Source organism: Talaromyces proteolyticus (genome assembly GCF_021365285.1).
Source record: "Talaromyces proteolyticus strain PMI_201 chromosome Unknown BGW36scaffold_15, whole genome shotgun sequence".
Lineage (NCBI taxonomy): Eukaryota > Fungi > Ascomycota > Eurotiomycetes > Eurotiales > Trichocomaceae > Talaromyces > Talaromyces proteolyticus.
The window spans coordinates 368,732-384,846 of record NW_025764291.1 but is presented as its reverse complement, the minus strand read 5'-3'; the positions used below and the strand labels follow the sequence as shown (position 1 = coordinate 384,846).

The 16,115-nt window shown below is 46.6% G+C and overlaps 3 protein-coding genes across 3 annotated transcripts; 2 read left to right on the top strand and 1 right to left on the bottom strand.

Annotated features, from left to right (window-relative positions):
* Nucleotides 1-189: 189 nt before the first annotated feature.
* Nucleotides 190-4,272, top strand: BGW36DRAFT_308750 (uncharacterized protein; the record flags this gene model as incomplete). Its single annotated transcript, XM_046212356.1, has 6 exons — nucleotides 190-359; nucleotides 408-498; nucleotides 547-2,991; nucleotides 3,040-3,252; nucleotides 3,311-3,589; nucleotides 3,640-4,272. 6 exons carry the CDS (start codon nucleotides 190-192, stop codon nucleotides 4,270-4,272), a joined length of 3,831 nt encoding a protein of 1,276 aa, XP_046065765.1.
* A 1,685-nt stretch (nucleotides 4,273-5,957) lies between these two features.
* BGW36DRAFT_390823 (uncharacterized protein) lies at nucleotides 5,958-7,269 on the top strand. Its single transcript, XM_046217527.1, has one exon. The coding sequence runs from the start codon at nucleotides 5,994-5,996 to the stop codon at nucleotides 6,900-6,902; it is 909 nt and encodes a 302-aa protein (XP_046065764.1). The 5' UTR covers nucleotides 5,958-5,993; the 3' UTR covers nucleotides 6,903-7,269.
* Nucleotides 7,270-12,073: 4,804 nt separating this feature from the next.
* Nucleotides 12,074-16,094, bottom strand: BGW36DRAFT_390818 (putative nuclear serine protease HtrA2/Nma111). Its single transcript, XM_046217526.1, has 5 exons — nucleotides 15,222-16,094; nucleotides 14,188-15,169; nucleotides 12,818-14,136; nucleotides 12,568-12,765; nucleotides 12,074-12,503 (listed from the first exon to the last, which is right to left on the bottom strand). The coding sequence occupies exons 1-5, from the start codon at nucleotides 15,969-15,971 to the stop codon at nucleotides 12,333-12,335; spliced, it is 3,420 nt and encodes a 1,139-aa protein (XP_046065763.1). The 5' UTR covers nucleotides 15,972-16,094; the 3' UTR covers nucleotides 12,074-12,332.
* Nucleotides 16,095-16,115: the final 21 nt, after the last annotated feature.

Sequence of the window (16,115 nt, the reverse complement as noted above, 5' to 3'; positions counted from 1 at the left end):
CAAAACACAACATTCACATCCAAGCGCAACCCGCAACCGCCACCGCATCGCCACGCAACGCAACCCGCAACACGATGGCCCCGACATTATTGTAACTTGCAGGACTGCTCGAATCACAGGTCCATCGCCTGGGCATTTTCGCTGCCGTCGCCCATTGCCCACTGCCCACTGCCCGTTTATTACGTGACCATGACTGCCACTGGAGCAAGAGCCATCGGCTCTGCCGCCTGGATTGCGGACGAAAAGGAGAATGTGACGCGTTTGATGGAGCAGGAGCTCGAAGAGGTCGAATTTCCCGTCCGCCATGAGCTCGACTGGCTCAATGAACACATGGCCGAAATCTTCTCCAAGAATCAATTGTACGTACTGCCGGGGTCTCCGATTTCGACAAACTAACATCACGCTAGCAACATGACTGAGATCCTCAAGACGCCGGGGAAAATGCGAGGGAAAACCCCCCGCACCGCACGCAAGCGCAACCCGGACGACGCTCGTGTGGTACGTGTCCCGGTGATTGATGTGTGAATCGTGCTAACATTATCGCAGCCGCTTACCGAGATCTTTTCGAGCTCGAATCAGAAAGCAAAACCTTCAAAGTTTGTGGCATCCCTAGAAAAGTCAGCTGCATTCTCGAAACCACCAACCAAAGCACCCGAGAAGCCTACTCCGAAATCAGTTGAAGAACACACCGAAAAACACATCCTCAAGCCAGCCAAGCAACCGGCTGAAGCGTCGACTGGAGTGCCTAGGGAGGACCGACAGGAAACAGAGGTAGAAGACCTCCCCGTCTCCAAAGGCAAAGAACCCATGCGCGACCAAACTGTTAATAAAGCACTCAACTCCTTCTCTACATATAATATCGACTCAGGTTATCATGGTCTCCCCGATGATGGCGAAGAAGATGACGATGAAGTTGTTTTGGCCGCAACACAAATTCTGTCTGATATTGAAGACCCTGCGGGTACTCAGGCTGAGGCCGGCCCGTCTATGCAGCCAATGAAGATAGATAGGGTGCACAAAATTCAAAGCAGAAAGAGCGAGTCGGTTGATAGACGCACCACTGATCAGTCATTCCACTCCGCACAAGAAAATATTCGATCCCGCGGCGAAACCGTGGAGCCCATGGATGTTGATGAAGATCAAGACGACAAAGCCGATGAAGATACGCCTCGTCCATTTAAAGTGACACGGGACCTACCAGCTTCTCCGGATAAGCCAGTGACGATGTCCCAGGAACAGCCTGCTTTGAGCGACGGACGGGACCAGGATGGAGACATTGCTCTTGATGACAACTTTGATGATATTGGCTCTCCTTCTGACAATTCAACACCCGTTCGCCCCCCTATGAGGAAGAAGAGTAGTTTGAGTTTTGCGTCCCTGCCTGCTCGTGAACCATTGATGACCAAGAAAAGCAATCCTCGTATATCTCGCACTAGTCATGTGAATAATACCGTGAAGCAGACTGGTGCTGGACGCCAAAGCTACTTTGGTGGCCAAGCCGAAGGATTCAAGTCGTCTACTTTTGGTCTTTCCATGGACACAGAGGAGCAATTCCAGGAGGATTTGGATGGAGAGAAGAAGGTCCGGTCCCTACAGAGTGAATCTGATACTGCTTATGAGTCCACTAAACTTCATAACAAGTCATCGACTCAGCGACTTCATGACAAGATCAGTATGCTCGGCAAGACTCAAGCACCAAGGACAACAAAATCCATCGCGCCAGTGACACAACCAGCTTCATCTCAAGTCAACTACCCCGATTTGCCTGGTAACAAGTTAAGTACTTTGAATACCGAGCCTGCACCCACACTAGCGACAACAAACCAAGAAGACTGGATCAAACCGTTGGAGTCACCCTATAAGACGACTATTCCGAAAAGCCAGACCGCCGATATTATGGAGCTCGTTGCAGGCAATGACACAGTTGGAAACCTGGAAAAAGGAAAGCTTGTACGGGCGGAAACTCTTCACGACCTGCGCGAGAAGCGTTCACCGACGCCGAAAGGCTCGGTTTTCTCTGCATTTAGTCACCATAAATCGGCATCTACATCTACACCTCGACGCCCTGAACAGCCTGTTTTGCATGCATCCAACATCGCGGAGGAATCAACGACTCCTCCAGTTTCCCCAAAGCGACTGGACGGCACATTAAGCGGACCGAAGTCAAAATTCCAGTCAATAATGAAATCAGCAAAGAACCTTTTCTCCAATAGCGCCAGTATTTCTGCAGCTGCTAAGTTGGAGATATTATCATCTCCTAGTGCCTCTCGCTCACAACCCAATCTTTCGCACGCCTTTTCCAGTCCTCAAAGGTCCTCACCAGGACCGGAAAAACTTGCCACGCGGAATCAAAGAGCCATTGAAAACGATAAATTACATCGAAGCGAAAAGGAACGTCAAGTGCTCGAGGATCCTTTTGAAGAACCCCGGGTCCGCCAAGAAAAGGCACAGCCTACTAGCAAATTAGATAAATTCGAGAAGACGCAGCCAAAGGAGCGTGACATGCGTGAGCTTATGGGTACGTCTCATTCTACGCAACCAAACTCATCAAAAACCCAACAAACACTCTTCCAAGCGGAAAGGGAAGCAGAGGTCGTTGCAGATGTGGAACATCAATTTCCTCTTCCACCTACTACATCTCATCACCATTCTCAACCTACCCAACCCGCTCAACCTACACAGTCTACAAAGACGAGGCCTATTAAACCCACGAGGGATGTTGTTCAGAAGCACAAGCCTCAACCAATGGTCCCCGTGTCTATTCGTGTCGGTAGCACGCTGTCGCGCATGCCAATGGCTTCAACATCGTCTTACATTCCAGAGTCCAACACAGCTTCGACATCAACGGCTTCTAAACAGCCGACTCTTTCTAAAAAAGCTAGCAATTCATCTTTACAGACCACAGCTTCAAACTCTAGTTTTAAGAGTTCCGTGTCTAATCAATCACAGCGCAGAGCGCAAGTGGCGGCATCTGCTGAGAAGAAGAAACAAGTCAGACTCCCTTGTCTATGAATTTTGCTGTATACTAACTCTCCATAGGAGGAACGAGAAGCTGCTTTGCGCAAAGAAGAACAAAAAAAGCGAACAGCACAACAGAAGCAGCAGCAAGAGGAGACCCGACGGCAGGAACGAGAGCGCTCTGTCCTAGAAGATCCCAAGAAAGCGGCCCAAAGACAGGCTATCGAGCAACGTCGACTAGAAAATTCGCGCATGAGACAAGGAAGTCAGCCGCCGAAATCGGCAAATGATATGGTGAGTTAGCAATCAAGGCTAGAGTTGACGATCAATTAATCTAATAATATTTGCTCAGAGTTCTATCGTACAGCAGGACAAGGCTACAGGCCCGGCACGGCCACCCTCGCGTTTGGGCTCAACAATACAGCCATTTACTCGATCCATCACTCAGCCCCCAACTAACCCAGCCAAGCCGGCGAAAAGACCTCTAGAAGAGGGATCTCAGGCCCGACCCGCAGCATCTGCTTATCGTTCCGGAGAACAAACAGCCGAGACGAAGAGAAGGAGGACTGAAGATGAGTACAATCAGCAATTTAACCACCCCCCCCCACTGAAGCAGCAACCCATTCGGAAGGTAAGCTATTATTTTTAGCTGAAGGAAGCCCCGCAGCTGATTGGCACTAGGAAAATGCGAAGCCTTCTCTCATGGGCCACGGCTATCCACAAGCCCCTCTGCCTGCAGCTCATCACCAACCAGGTGGTTCGGTGTATAAAACCGCGCCCGTGCAGCCAGGTGCAGCGGGCCGACCACTGAAGCACGGAGCTCCCATTGATATGACACAATACACCAGTGGAAAGATTCCATTTGCTCCGACGAACCCCGCTGGGACGACAACACACAAGACTCCTGGTCACAAGACACCCAATACAGGCCCTCAGCGTGTAGTCTCGAAAGCATCCCCGCAATATCCACCAAGCGAGACCATCCATCTGCCCGAACCTCCTACTGATAGCGAGGATGAAGACTCAGATGCAGACATACTTCCAGTAGCTCCTTGGGCGGATCCGGCAAAGCTGCAAGAGAAATTGCGTGAGCAAGAAACGTTACTAACGGATGATATTTTCGGACCCGTACCAGTGTTTAACGTAGAGGAGGTATTCAAATTTGACAAGAAGCTGAAAAGGTTCCGGGAGCGGACAAGCAGTGCTAACTGGGGTGGCCCGGACGGCCTGACGGAGGAAGAGATCAACAGAGACTTGGCAGCAAGACATCGTTTGCGCACGAATGGCCAATGGTCACACAATGTATCGAACTGATCTTGGTTTTATGTGTGTAAGCGTTCTGGTATTGTATTGTTTCCAGCAGGTACGCTGATGCTTGACGGATGAGGGTTGGTTTGCTGATGGGCGATTGGGAGTTTGGTTGGTTCGGAGACACAGGCGTTACATGTTTAGTATTGTTATTGTTTGTTATTATACATGGATTTCAGCTCCACGTGGTAATTGCACGTAGCCGGCACATCTGACAGGTGTCCGGTGCAAGCTTTCACCGCAGATGGCGGCCACGAGGGCTGACTGATCTGCATTCAATTGCAGCAATTTGGGGGGGCCGAATTCAGGCCACTGGTATTATCAGGCCGTTATTGGCCGCGAGCACATCGTCTTAACTCTATCTTCAGACAAAACTAGCATCATGCAGTCTTGAAAGGAGTTATCAACGCGTGCACCTAATGATTTGCGTAATTTAACTGGTATAGACGGCGTCGGCAGCTGTACGAACAGACATGGGGAGTGGTTGAAAATGATGACCACCGGATCCACATGGCTCATTAATCTCGTCCCCAAGTGAACGACCTAAGTAACTTTTTTCATTCCAACCCCCAACAGCAATCAGATGTGAAACTTCCCGGCCTGGTAGCTGATGATGATGGCTTGATGAATGAACACCCGCGCACACAGCGGCCCAGCTAGCGCACGAGCCAGTTTGTATATTTTCCTGTTCTTTTTCGTCGCTGAAACCGATACTTGGCTGCCGGGTCAGCAGCAGTAAGCTTCGGGTCAATACAATAGTACAACCCAACCCCAACGATTCTTGCAGTGCGACGATTGGGCCGATTCTGCCATCGCTTCACTATTTTATGTGTGACGGACGAAACACTCTGAGTCGCCAGCCTAAGCTTGTCGTGGGATAATGCAGACTATGTTCTTAGGCTGGGTTGGGATTGGACACCAGTGTGTCGGAAGTTGGGAGTAGACGGCTTGCATTGGTCTTTTCTTTCCTTTCCTTAGAGCTTCCGAGGTTTCTTGACGAGCCCCGTCTTCGTACAGCATTAATACAGCAGTCGAACAGTACAACACAATCTTGGCGGGGTAGCTCGTTTGATAAGCTGGCTAGTAGAACTTTGGTTGGGATGTTGGTGGGCCAGTGCAGTGCATGCATGGCTAGCACTGAGATCTGACTGAGCCTTGGGGCCCTGTTAGGCTATCAGTGCCGTGCATTTATCAAAGATACAAGGCTATGACCCCGCTATGTTTTTCCGTCTAGGCTTTGTTGCGTATTGGCTGGCCATTCGTGAGAATAGAGGTCATTACATGTGGGATTACGCTCACATAGTTTCCTGTTACAGCTTGAGAATTGATAATACGTCCGATACGTAGCTAGTGGGCTATCATGCACATATGTAGACAACAGTGAGCTAAATAATATCGCTCCGACTTGTTTCTTTCTTTTCTTCCGTTCTCCTCAATCTACTTCTTACGTACTCCCTTTACCATCCTATACTCGCATGTGTCTTGTTGTGGAGGTAGGGCTAACAAATACGCCTCATACTCATCCGTTGAAATGTCGCCCGACGCAATTGGCAAGGATGAGCTTTCTATCTCAGGTTCCCGTCGTAGGAAAGGAGATAGATGGCCTTGTGAAGCAATGCCAATGGCGGGATGCCGAGAACATATTGATACGGATGCTCGAAGAGGCAGAACGTCGCTCACCAACGTCACCTCCACACCAAAGCCCGGACGTTCAACAGGCCAAACTCATGCTTGCTCATGTATTTCGCCAGGCAGGGCGTTTTCACGATGCGGAGAGGTTGGATGGCGAGGTGCTTACTATTCGGGAGCGTCTACACGGCAAAGACGCTCAGGAGACACTGATTGTCATGTACAATCTGGCAGCCGACATCAAGCTCCAGAGCGGACGCCTTCTGGAGGGCCTGGCCATGGAGAGGCGCGTCCTGGAGACAGTAGTCCAAACATACTGGTCGAAGGATCAAGCTAATGCTGTGGCTGATCACTCTCCGGCGATGGACATCCTGATCCGCATGTGTAATTTAGCTGACACCCTTTTTATGCACAACCAAGCGGCGGATGCAGCCCAATTACATGAGATAGTTCTACGTCTATGTACGGCGTCAATTGGACCCGGTCACCCATACACTATTGCTGTAATGGATAGTACTGGCAGGGATTATGTGTCTCAAGGCCGCTTGCAGGAAGCGGTCCGGCTGCTGCAGGATGCAGTCGAGGCAGGGAAAGTCCACCTGGGAGACCAGGATGCAACAACGCGAAGGTGTATTGTCCATCTGGCAGAGACATACGGGAGAATGACAGCCGAAGGAGACGGTAAAGTCCCCGATGACAAGGCCGTGGCTGTTCTAGAACACGCGATCAAGATTCTAGAAGAAAGCATCGGGACGGATGATACTGATACGATTTCCCTCAAGTACTACCTGGCCGTGGCCTATGCGCGGATGGATGGACGTTTTCGTGAATCCGAAGCCCTGCAAGAGCAAGTGCTGCATTGGTGCCGTCGCCAGCTGGGCGTACGCACAGCGACTGCGAACCTGATGATTCGTAATTTGGTGCTGATGTATCGACAACTAGGCAGAATGGACAAGGCGAGAGAGGTGGAGAACGAATTCGGGCGAATCCGTCGTTCTCAGTCGTGACCGGTCATTATCCTTGTATTCAATGTTTGGTCGTGGTTGTATTTGGCCTCTCTTAATTATTTTCCGTTCCAATATGATGATCCTACGGCCTTTTACATTCAAGCTTACAGTTTCGGACACCCCGCTTATACCCAGGTTGGAAGTACGTGCCTCTTTTTTCTCTGTTGCTGCTATTACTACTCCTACTATCGATTTAGTGCCTGTGAGATCTGGCCCCCTTAGCTGTGGGCCCGCGTTTCGTTATGAACGTGAACACGATCGACAGGTACTGCTCCCGTGATACGCAACGCCTGGAATATCATCGCTTGAATACGGGGCACTAAGAAGGCTCCTTCAGGAATAATACTAGACACGGCCCCGATTCCAGTTGTCAAAGGATCAAAAGGATCCTGGGTTTGGCTGCCTCAAGCTATAAACATAGTGTGCGGGGATGCAACGTCCTGTAATTTATGAAAAGGATCTGTTTGTATTCCTTTATACAGGCTTGTTATACATCAATTGATATTCATCCTGGACCTTTTAATGCTTTTTCAATTTTTATGTAAAATCGAGTATGCGCGTAGGCATACCTGTGCAGTCTATTTTTGAGAAAATCAAGTTCTCTACCTTTTCTCTCACGATAACCCGACAACTTGGTAAATTGCAATGATATAGTGGACTCATGGGGCGCTCCATAGAGGAGTTGAAAGGTACCCAGATATGCAGCCAACAGGGTATAATGGATTGTTACTACACAGCTGAACAATGACTAGATTCGGATTAATGTCTAACGCCACCTAATCATAGCAAGCCACATCCCACTTTTTGATGTCTAGAATTTATTGCTTTGGATTTGGCGGTGAATGCGCAAATTTACTTTAAAGTGTATCCATAAATAATAAAACGAATAAAATAATCGCTCCAGTCTTTGCTCTTTCACGTGAAGTGAGGGGAAAGGAAAGAAATAGAGCATTTGCTAAGGGCCAATAAAACTACGCTAAAGACCGCATTGATAAATCGAATTTCTAGAAGAAGGGTCTTATTGCTGAGTACTAACTAGCCTGGGAAAAGACACGAAAATAAGCGATTAACCCTTGGCTGCAAGCTGCAGGCTGCTGCAGTAATAAGCAAATCCTGGTGGAGTTAAATACCTGGTTAATTTTCAGTTTCAGCCCCCTAAGCTTAACATTTCCTTGCATTTCCTTATTCTGAATATGGTTAATCAGAAGTTGAAACACTGCGAGCGGCTGGCTGCATTTGGTCCATCTTGGCCGGTGTCCTGCTCACTTAAGTCTTTAATCATTATCACCAATGTGGATGTGAATATAATATCCTACCAGTCAGGCTTGTAGAGCTGACTGCCTCGAGGTTATGCTTATTTTCCCACCGCAAAAGACACAGCCCTTCGGAATAATAATGGGCTGTGATTCGTTATCTGATCGGCAACTGATCGGTGTCGTCTCTTGATACGGAGTATTTTTCGACTTGCAGGGAAAGTATTCGCACATCCTTTTGAATCTGGGCTATGATCTCTGTACGATATCGCTTGTTCTGTCCTCTGTTTGGCTAATGCCATTCTTGAATACCAACCTGGCAATGAGCAACATTAAAAAGTTGCACTAGGCGATGGCACCAATTAGGTGAAAGTGGACACTAAAAATTCATAAGACTGAGTACTAATTAAGTTAGTAGCAGGTAAGTACGGACACACATGAATGCTAAGGTACGCTAACGACTACGTCCTTTTTCCTACCTTCCGATTCGTTCTTCGTCATCATTTTCTTACCGGCCTACTTAGATCCGCAGTATAGGACAAGAGCTAGTTAATTAGAAGCAATGGTGGTCAACGGTCAGGCTACTATGTAGTACATATGCTTCCATCAATGCATACCAGCTTTACACTCTTTGTCACCTTTCCGACTTGACTAAATACTAGTAAGTAGGGTCCATTTAGTGGAGCAATGGAGATACGTATGTCAGGCAGGACTCAGTCTGATAATCTGAACTTTCTGAAATATCATTTTTGGTGCGACTTCGCGCTACGGATATTCCGTGATTGGTACTACTCCATCCGGTGGGGGAAGCTGGTAAATACGTAGTCACTGTTTAGACCAGTGTCTCAAAAGAACATGCGCGAGTCTCCACAAAGCCAGGCCATTGACATATGCTGCTCCCTTCTACTACGGACAGGTCCCTTTTCTCCCCCCACCATTCATGATCCCCATAATTTTGCACTAAAAGTCCACGGCGTGACTTAGTACGTCGACTCGCCGAGTCGCTGACCTTCTAAAGCTGTCAAAGCTCCTAATAGTACTATTTTGTTCCCTGGGTTGAATGTTGCTATTGTGGAGTCAGATCTCGTATCGACAGGTCCGACACAAAGTGGTGATGCTCATACGGTATGTAATAAGCTATCCACTTCATAGGCTGTATGATCGCGCGACAGTTACAGAGTACAGACTACGTAGTGCATTTCGGACATCGTTTATCCCCGTAGATTTTGTTGTCGATTGACAATTGCTTGTTGATTTATTGGGGGCTGTTTTTGTTACGCACAAGCCAAGCCACCCTGCAGATACGCCCCGAACGTCATTCGTCTCACCGTCCAGAACGATTGACTTCCATGCACTCGATTTCAAAACCGACCGACTAATCACTCATGATAAACCTCATGCCGGTGAGTTTGAAATACGACAGAAGGAAAGAAATGGTCTAACTAGTAGTGACAATATCTTGCTCTATATATCATTCTGATTGGGCGATTCGACTGCTAAATCGGCCCCCAAAAACATGTATTGCGAGGTAATTTCTCAAACTTTGATCATCGCAATTTACTTTTGGTCGAAATCGATGACTTTTAAAATCATGAGGGGGAGTTGGTCATTTGCACTCGGTGCTGATTTTCGTATTTACGTACTATTTTGACTTTGGACCATAGGAGAAAATGTTGGGGGAAAGAGCACGATTCTGACCTAGTGTGGTGTAATCTTGTTGATGACTTCTGGAACCTTTCTAGAAAACACTAGTAATACTAAAACAGGAAGATAGAGTCGTCCAAATTGAAATACACGCACAACATCTTTGATTAATAGCATTGTTATTATTATGCTTATACTCCGAAACTTGAACTCTGTTTAGCTAAAAAAGAACCCGCGTAAGCATACTCGACGCTAACAAGATTATTCTACCCGGGAATAAACTTCCAGAACTTTCTTGATCAGTACTATCGAACATCTGATCTCATCGGAGTATGCGTGTATCAATCTCTCCTTGCTAACGATCTTCGCAGCCCTAACTGAATAGGTCGCCACACCCTTTTTTGAGGTCAGCAATGCCACCCTACTACATGGGCTCTTTTTCGTTACCATGATGAACGAAATTTTGAGACTTACCAGGAGTTCCTTTTTTAAATCCGGGGTATATTGCATACCCAAGCAATACGTACAATTTGTTTCCATAGTGGCAATGACTATGGTACACGTATAAAGTGGTAAGCGGCTTTCCTTATCCGGCCACGTGGATAAAAGGGTGCTTTTGAAACCTCGGGCATTTTTATCCTGATGTAGGTAGGCCGCGCAGGCTTAGGGCAACCCTTGCCCATGTGACCCTGAACAGAATTTCAACAAGATTACACCAAACTGGAACATAATTATGATGCGATGTACATAGTGTTTCCCTTGTAAGATTTGCCTAAAAGGCTGGTTTTATGCAAAGTGGACAATTAATACGACATTATTCCATGCGGCTGACCTACACAATTCTGCATACACTATATAGAATGCATGAATGCATGCATCATTAGTAATACTAAAATCTACATATGTAGACAGTGGATGCAACTTTTAGTGGTTCCCATGACTCGATGTTCCTTGACAGTGGGTACCATCAAGAATTGATTAATGCAAGGCTCAAGAAGCAGCTGCATAGTCACTTGACCGAGAACAGCTGAGTTTGTTTGAGTGTTTCAACAAGGCCCCTGCGCATAATCTCACCGTTATCACGCAAATACAGTATTATTATTGTATGATATATTACAAGACAGTGTAATGCATATTTCATTGTATTATTACGCAGTTATCATCGCCCTATTAGTACTAAATAGGGAAATGAATTTGAGTTGGAAACATTGGATGGGTTAAGAATTAGAAGCTACTTGTTGGTTTGGTTCCTTTTCCTCTTGAATTTTCTGTAATTAATACTACTAGTTTTCTTTCTAGTTAAAACCCTGATCTCCTACAATGTATGCATGAACTTCCGAAACAAGGCTAGCCTAGGAATCAGATCGAATTTCAATCGTTCACCATTAGCATTCAATATGCAAAAGTACATGATTCAGTGTATGTAGGATATTAATAATTAGGGTAATGTGTATCTTCCTTGGTCGATTTATTTCAGCTGACCCAACCAAGTAACCCACGACGATGACCAAACGAATTGGTTAACTCAGTTCTAGCCAGCTAACTAGTCATGAAGGAATGGTTATTCTTATTATTGATTAGCCTATTTTTTAGTCAGTATTCTATGCGTTTTCTAACCCTGCATGTAGCTTTAACGTACTTTTTCAGCCCCGCCTGAGCATAGCAATCATCGATTGGTTTTCTTGCTATGAATGGTAAAATTCAATCATAAAATCTATTATATGTAATATATGTAATATATGTATGTGCGAAGTATCTATGCACAGCCAATTACACTTTTATCGAAATACTCGTGTGAAATAGTGCAATAGAATAATAAACACTCCCCAGCGTGACTTGAAAATAACAACCTTCGGGTTTTTTCTCTGCCTGAGGCTTAGGTATGAAGCGGTTAATTATTATTAATATTATGATTAATACTTAGTTAATCAACTAGGGGTTTGGTAATGCCTAAGCGGTTTCAGATGCTATTAGATGTGGGATATCAATAATAATAGCGATATTATAACTACCGATAATAGCACTGGACTAAACGTATTTGCTAGATCAGATGTGAGGAATGCCTAGTAATAAATGTATTTATAATCATTATCACGACATCTGGAACTGTTTTCGTGATGCTGACAGTTTCAATCATGGTACGTAGTCGAAGCTGATAGTCAATCTCCATGCTAGAGATGGATGATGGCCCTAATTCAAAAACATTTGGAATGGCAAAATTCTATCGATCATGTGTACATGTAATATCAATTGATAAATCCAAGCTATATGTTAGCTAGTTTCAAGATCTGCCATTGACACCAGATAAATACTACCAACCTATCGATAAATCACTAGTATTAAGACTGACGGCGTCCATATGCTCATTTCAAACATTTCTACAAATGCAATGATTGTAATTACTCTATATACTACATTATACAAGCGTAGCCCCATCGTACAAGTTCCAAGATCTTTTAATCGGATTCCTCTTTATATCACAACAGGATAGGCAGTAGCAGCACCAGTGTATCACTTACCCACGTGGACTGGCCTACCTCTGTTCATCAGGTTCGACGTCACTAGCTCCCTCTCCTGCCCCCTCGTCCATTGCTTCGGCTGTTAGATTGGATGAATCTGCTGCAGCCTCGTCTTTTGTCGGGTAAGTTATGACTTTCCACCCCAATTCGGAGGTGCTATCCTTGGCATATTCAGACATGGGAAACTAGGCTTGTTAGAGGAAATGCAGATATACTCATTATATTAAGAGAGGGTGAAGGGGTACTCACGTAGTGGTCGTTCTTCTTCATGGTCACCACCCATGGAACATTGTCAAATGTGACCGCGCGAAGGCGAAAGTATGTATTGTTGGGTATCTTTTTGACTTCTTGAACGAAACTGTCCAGATCGCGAGTTTGTACTCCATTCACAGCCGTTATAAAATTAGTCGGCGATAGTCCATATTGGTAGGCAGGAGACCCTCGGCTCTGAAAGCAAGTTAGAAAAAGCTTACAGTTTTGTGGAGACTGACAGACATACCCTGGCACTAATATAAATCTCACTATGAAGCTTAGAAATCTGCTGACGGACAGCATGATGGGGTTTTTGTAACACAGCCCCACAAAAGAAGATTGCTCGATCTGTCTCAAGATCTTCTGTTGGAACAGTAGGTACTTTGACGCGCATCTCCTCACCCTTTCGAACTATAAGTGCGTCGAGGATTTCGTTCTCGTACATAATGTCAAACTCAGAGATTCGTGTAATGAGTTTGTCATTCAGTGTGAGGATGATATCCCCTTCCTCCAGCGCATCATTTTCGTGTGTAAATGACGGAGGGAGTGTGTCGATTTTCCTAACCATAAACAGCTGATGCCTCGACGGATTGGAGGCCGCAACTCGATCAATCCATGCTTCCGAGACACCCATAATACGAGCCTGGGCCATTTGTATGACGTAGCTCTCCATATTTAAAATCCGTAATTTAGGAACCTCGCCTTGTTGTATTTTATTGATGACAGGCAGAAGAGAAGGAGTAGCTAAGCCTAGGTGATATTCAACATCTTTATGAGAACTTGGTGTTCGCTCTCCAAGATAGTTTAACCACAGAGCTTGAACAACACCGTCCTCCCCGAGCAGAACACCGCTTGCACATTGGCTGCTAAGCCCTGTGTCGACAGTGATGGCATCGAGATTAATAGCACGATAACGTGGAGAGGCAAGGTTGGCAGGAATAGAAACGGTGGTGATGTCTGTTACCGTTGTCTTTGCGACAACAAAACGGAGGTTTTGATTGAATCCAACGAAGATTGTATCTTGTCCTTGTTTGATGTTTTTTGTACTAAGTTGAGCGCTCTTCACTGGTGCCTGGACAAGGCTCGGGTCATACTGAAGAATGGTGTAATTTTGTAGAGGGTGCATGAAGATAACCTTTCCGGTTACGATGGCGGAATCCGCAACGGTAATATTGATATCGCATAGATCATATGGAACGATAGCTCGCGAAACGACCACGAGTCCTTTCTCAGCGTCTATTACCACACCAAAGCCGGTTTTCTTGGTCTGAGGAAAGCCGTCCAGTTTGAGCGGTATCGTACAGGCCACCCGAACAAAGCTGCGAACAATTTCAGCCACAGCTGGTTGGCTGACTCCATCTAGCTTGATAAAATCAGCCTTTCGAGGCACTTGGGGTTCGGCTGGTATCGGTGCACCAATTTCCTCAAAGTCCCATAAGCCTGTCTCATCGTTACGGATAGCTAGAGACATTTTTGGATGCCAGTGGCGATCGATGTATAAAATACTCGTACCACGAGTGTGAAGGTCTCGGATGTGCTTGTAGGTAATCGCAACCCTCGCACGATCTAAAGTTCGTTAGCATGGTTAATCTCATGCAATAGGAAGATTTGACATACCAGGGATCGTCTTCATGACCTCAATAAATTCCTTTAAGTTTCGAGTGGGTCGTTTGTCTACTGTATCAACGATCCAGCCAGAAATTGTGTTTTCGATCTTAAAAGATCCAGTTGCCTCGCAAACAAACAGACCGCGAGTCGCAATGGCATAAAGACGAGCTTGTTGGTAGGAAAGATCATGAAATGTCGCGCCAGCCACAGTGACAAAGCGATCCGGAGTGATCGCATGCAAATCGCCAACCTCGCATTCTACTTCCAAATCCTGACCACCTCGTTGCACAAGCAGCCGGACTGTTTGATCAACACTCGAATCTAAGATATCGTCGAGGCGATGAAACTGAGTGAGCAATTCGCCATTGACCTTTAGAAGCACGTCGCCTTCCTGAAGCTTGCCATCACCTGGGCCCTCCGGTAAGACAATCTCTGCTACTAGCATGCCGGTTTCCTTTGGGGCTAATTTTCGAATCGTCGCTTCCCATTCTGGGGTAAGTCCCAAGCGTCGACACTCGTCGAAGGGTTTAATCATCCATTGTGTTTGGATGGTCCCTCGAGTAACAAGCTTTCCTTCTTGTATGCATTGGAGTGCTCGCAGAGGTCTGTTTAACGGCAAGAAATAATCTGTTGCAGCACCATCTGCACGGCCGCCTGCTTGTAGGGCCACAACCTGACCACTAATATTGACGACAGGGCTGCCTGAGCTTCCACCGCTCGCTGCAGCTGCCGCTTGTATATAATTGGTATTAAAGTCGCTATACCCTTCACCGTATTCTGGGGCGTTTCGATCAAGACGACTGATGACACCAGAGAGAATGCTTAATTTTTCACCGGCATCATTCCCGACAACTCTGATCTCCACGCCGACTTGTGCTCCTCCAGGGTTCAGTTTCAACTCGGTCATATCCATATATTTGATAGCTTTGGGGTCGAATTTTAGGATTCCAAAATCGTGGATAGGGTCCCGGTACACCGGACGTACATCACACTAGAAGGCAAGTCAACAATGGTAGAATTTTTGGCACAGATTGTGAACGAACCTCTTCATGGTTATCAAATATACAATATCCCCAAAACGGGCCCGCACCGACGACATGTCGATTCGTAAGAATATAACCTTTCTCTGCATCAACGACAAACCCGGTCGCCTGACTGCATGTGGATAAATCCGTGTCAAATGAACAGGTCTGGCAAAAATGGATCGAGACTACGCTTTTCACAACAGATTCGATCGTCGCTTGCCACTCTGGAGAATCCGTCTGCGATGTCCCTAGCGCTACCACAGGTGTAATATCTTCCTCATCATCCACATTGTATATAGCTCCGTTCGTGGTGGTCTCATCGCTGGTGCTTAGAATGTTCGATTCCGGCTTCAAATGCTTGGCTGGTCTCTCGGATGTAGAGACCGGGCTCTGTTTACGCTTCGGGCGAGCTTCACCGGTCATAGTGGACGTCGTAGCGTAAGTGCGGTGATATCTATTGAGAAATGTGTATATTCGGCAAGGATTGGAGAAGAGCGGGCGATGAGATTGCGGGTGGAGTAGTGATTTGTCACTCGAAGTAGAGCAGGCAAGGAACTTGGTGGAATTTAAAGGCGGTGACTCCGACAAAGGAACGGAGTTTGAGCGAGGCAAACACAAGCTGGGCTTGTGACCGTGTGGATGCGGCGGTGAGCCGAGACCCCCAACTTTCGAAGCTCGAAAAGACGCCAGACGTAACAATGCAGCTGGACCAGAAGCTGGAGCAATGGAAAGGCCCTTTCTGCGCGCCCAAGACAGGGCCGGAGGCATCCACAACGCTACAAAGCGAGGGGGAGGGGGCTGAGAGGAGGCGAGTGAGGACGGCGACGTAGTTAGAGAGGGTGGAGGAGCTCTGAGAAAACCCAGAGGAGGGTGAGGTGAGCGGACGAGAGATGGCGCGTGAACGAGGTAAAA

Bases quoted from the DNA above. Each gene is read 5' to 3' on its own strand.
- BGW36DRAFT_390818 (XM_046217526.1), bottom strand. From the start codon at position 15,971: ATGCCTCCGGCCCTGTCTTGGGCGCGCAGAAAGGGCCTTTCCATTGCT. The intron at 14,137-14,187 runs GTATGTCAAATC...AACGAACTTTAG, and splicing joins GGTCATGAAGACGATCCCTG to ATCGTGCGAGGGTTGCGATT. The intron at 12,504-12,567 runs GTGAGTACCCCT...TAACAAGCCTAG, and splicing joins TGAAGAAGAACGACCACTAC to TTTCCCATGTCTGAATATGC.
- BGW36DRAFT_390823 (XM_046217527.1), top strand. From the start codon at position 5,994: ATGCTTGCTCATGTATTTCGCCAGGCAGGGCGTTTTCACGATGCGGAG.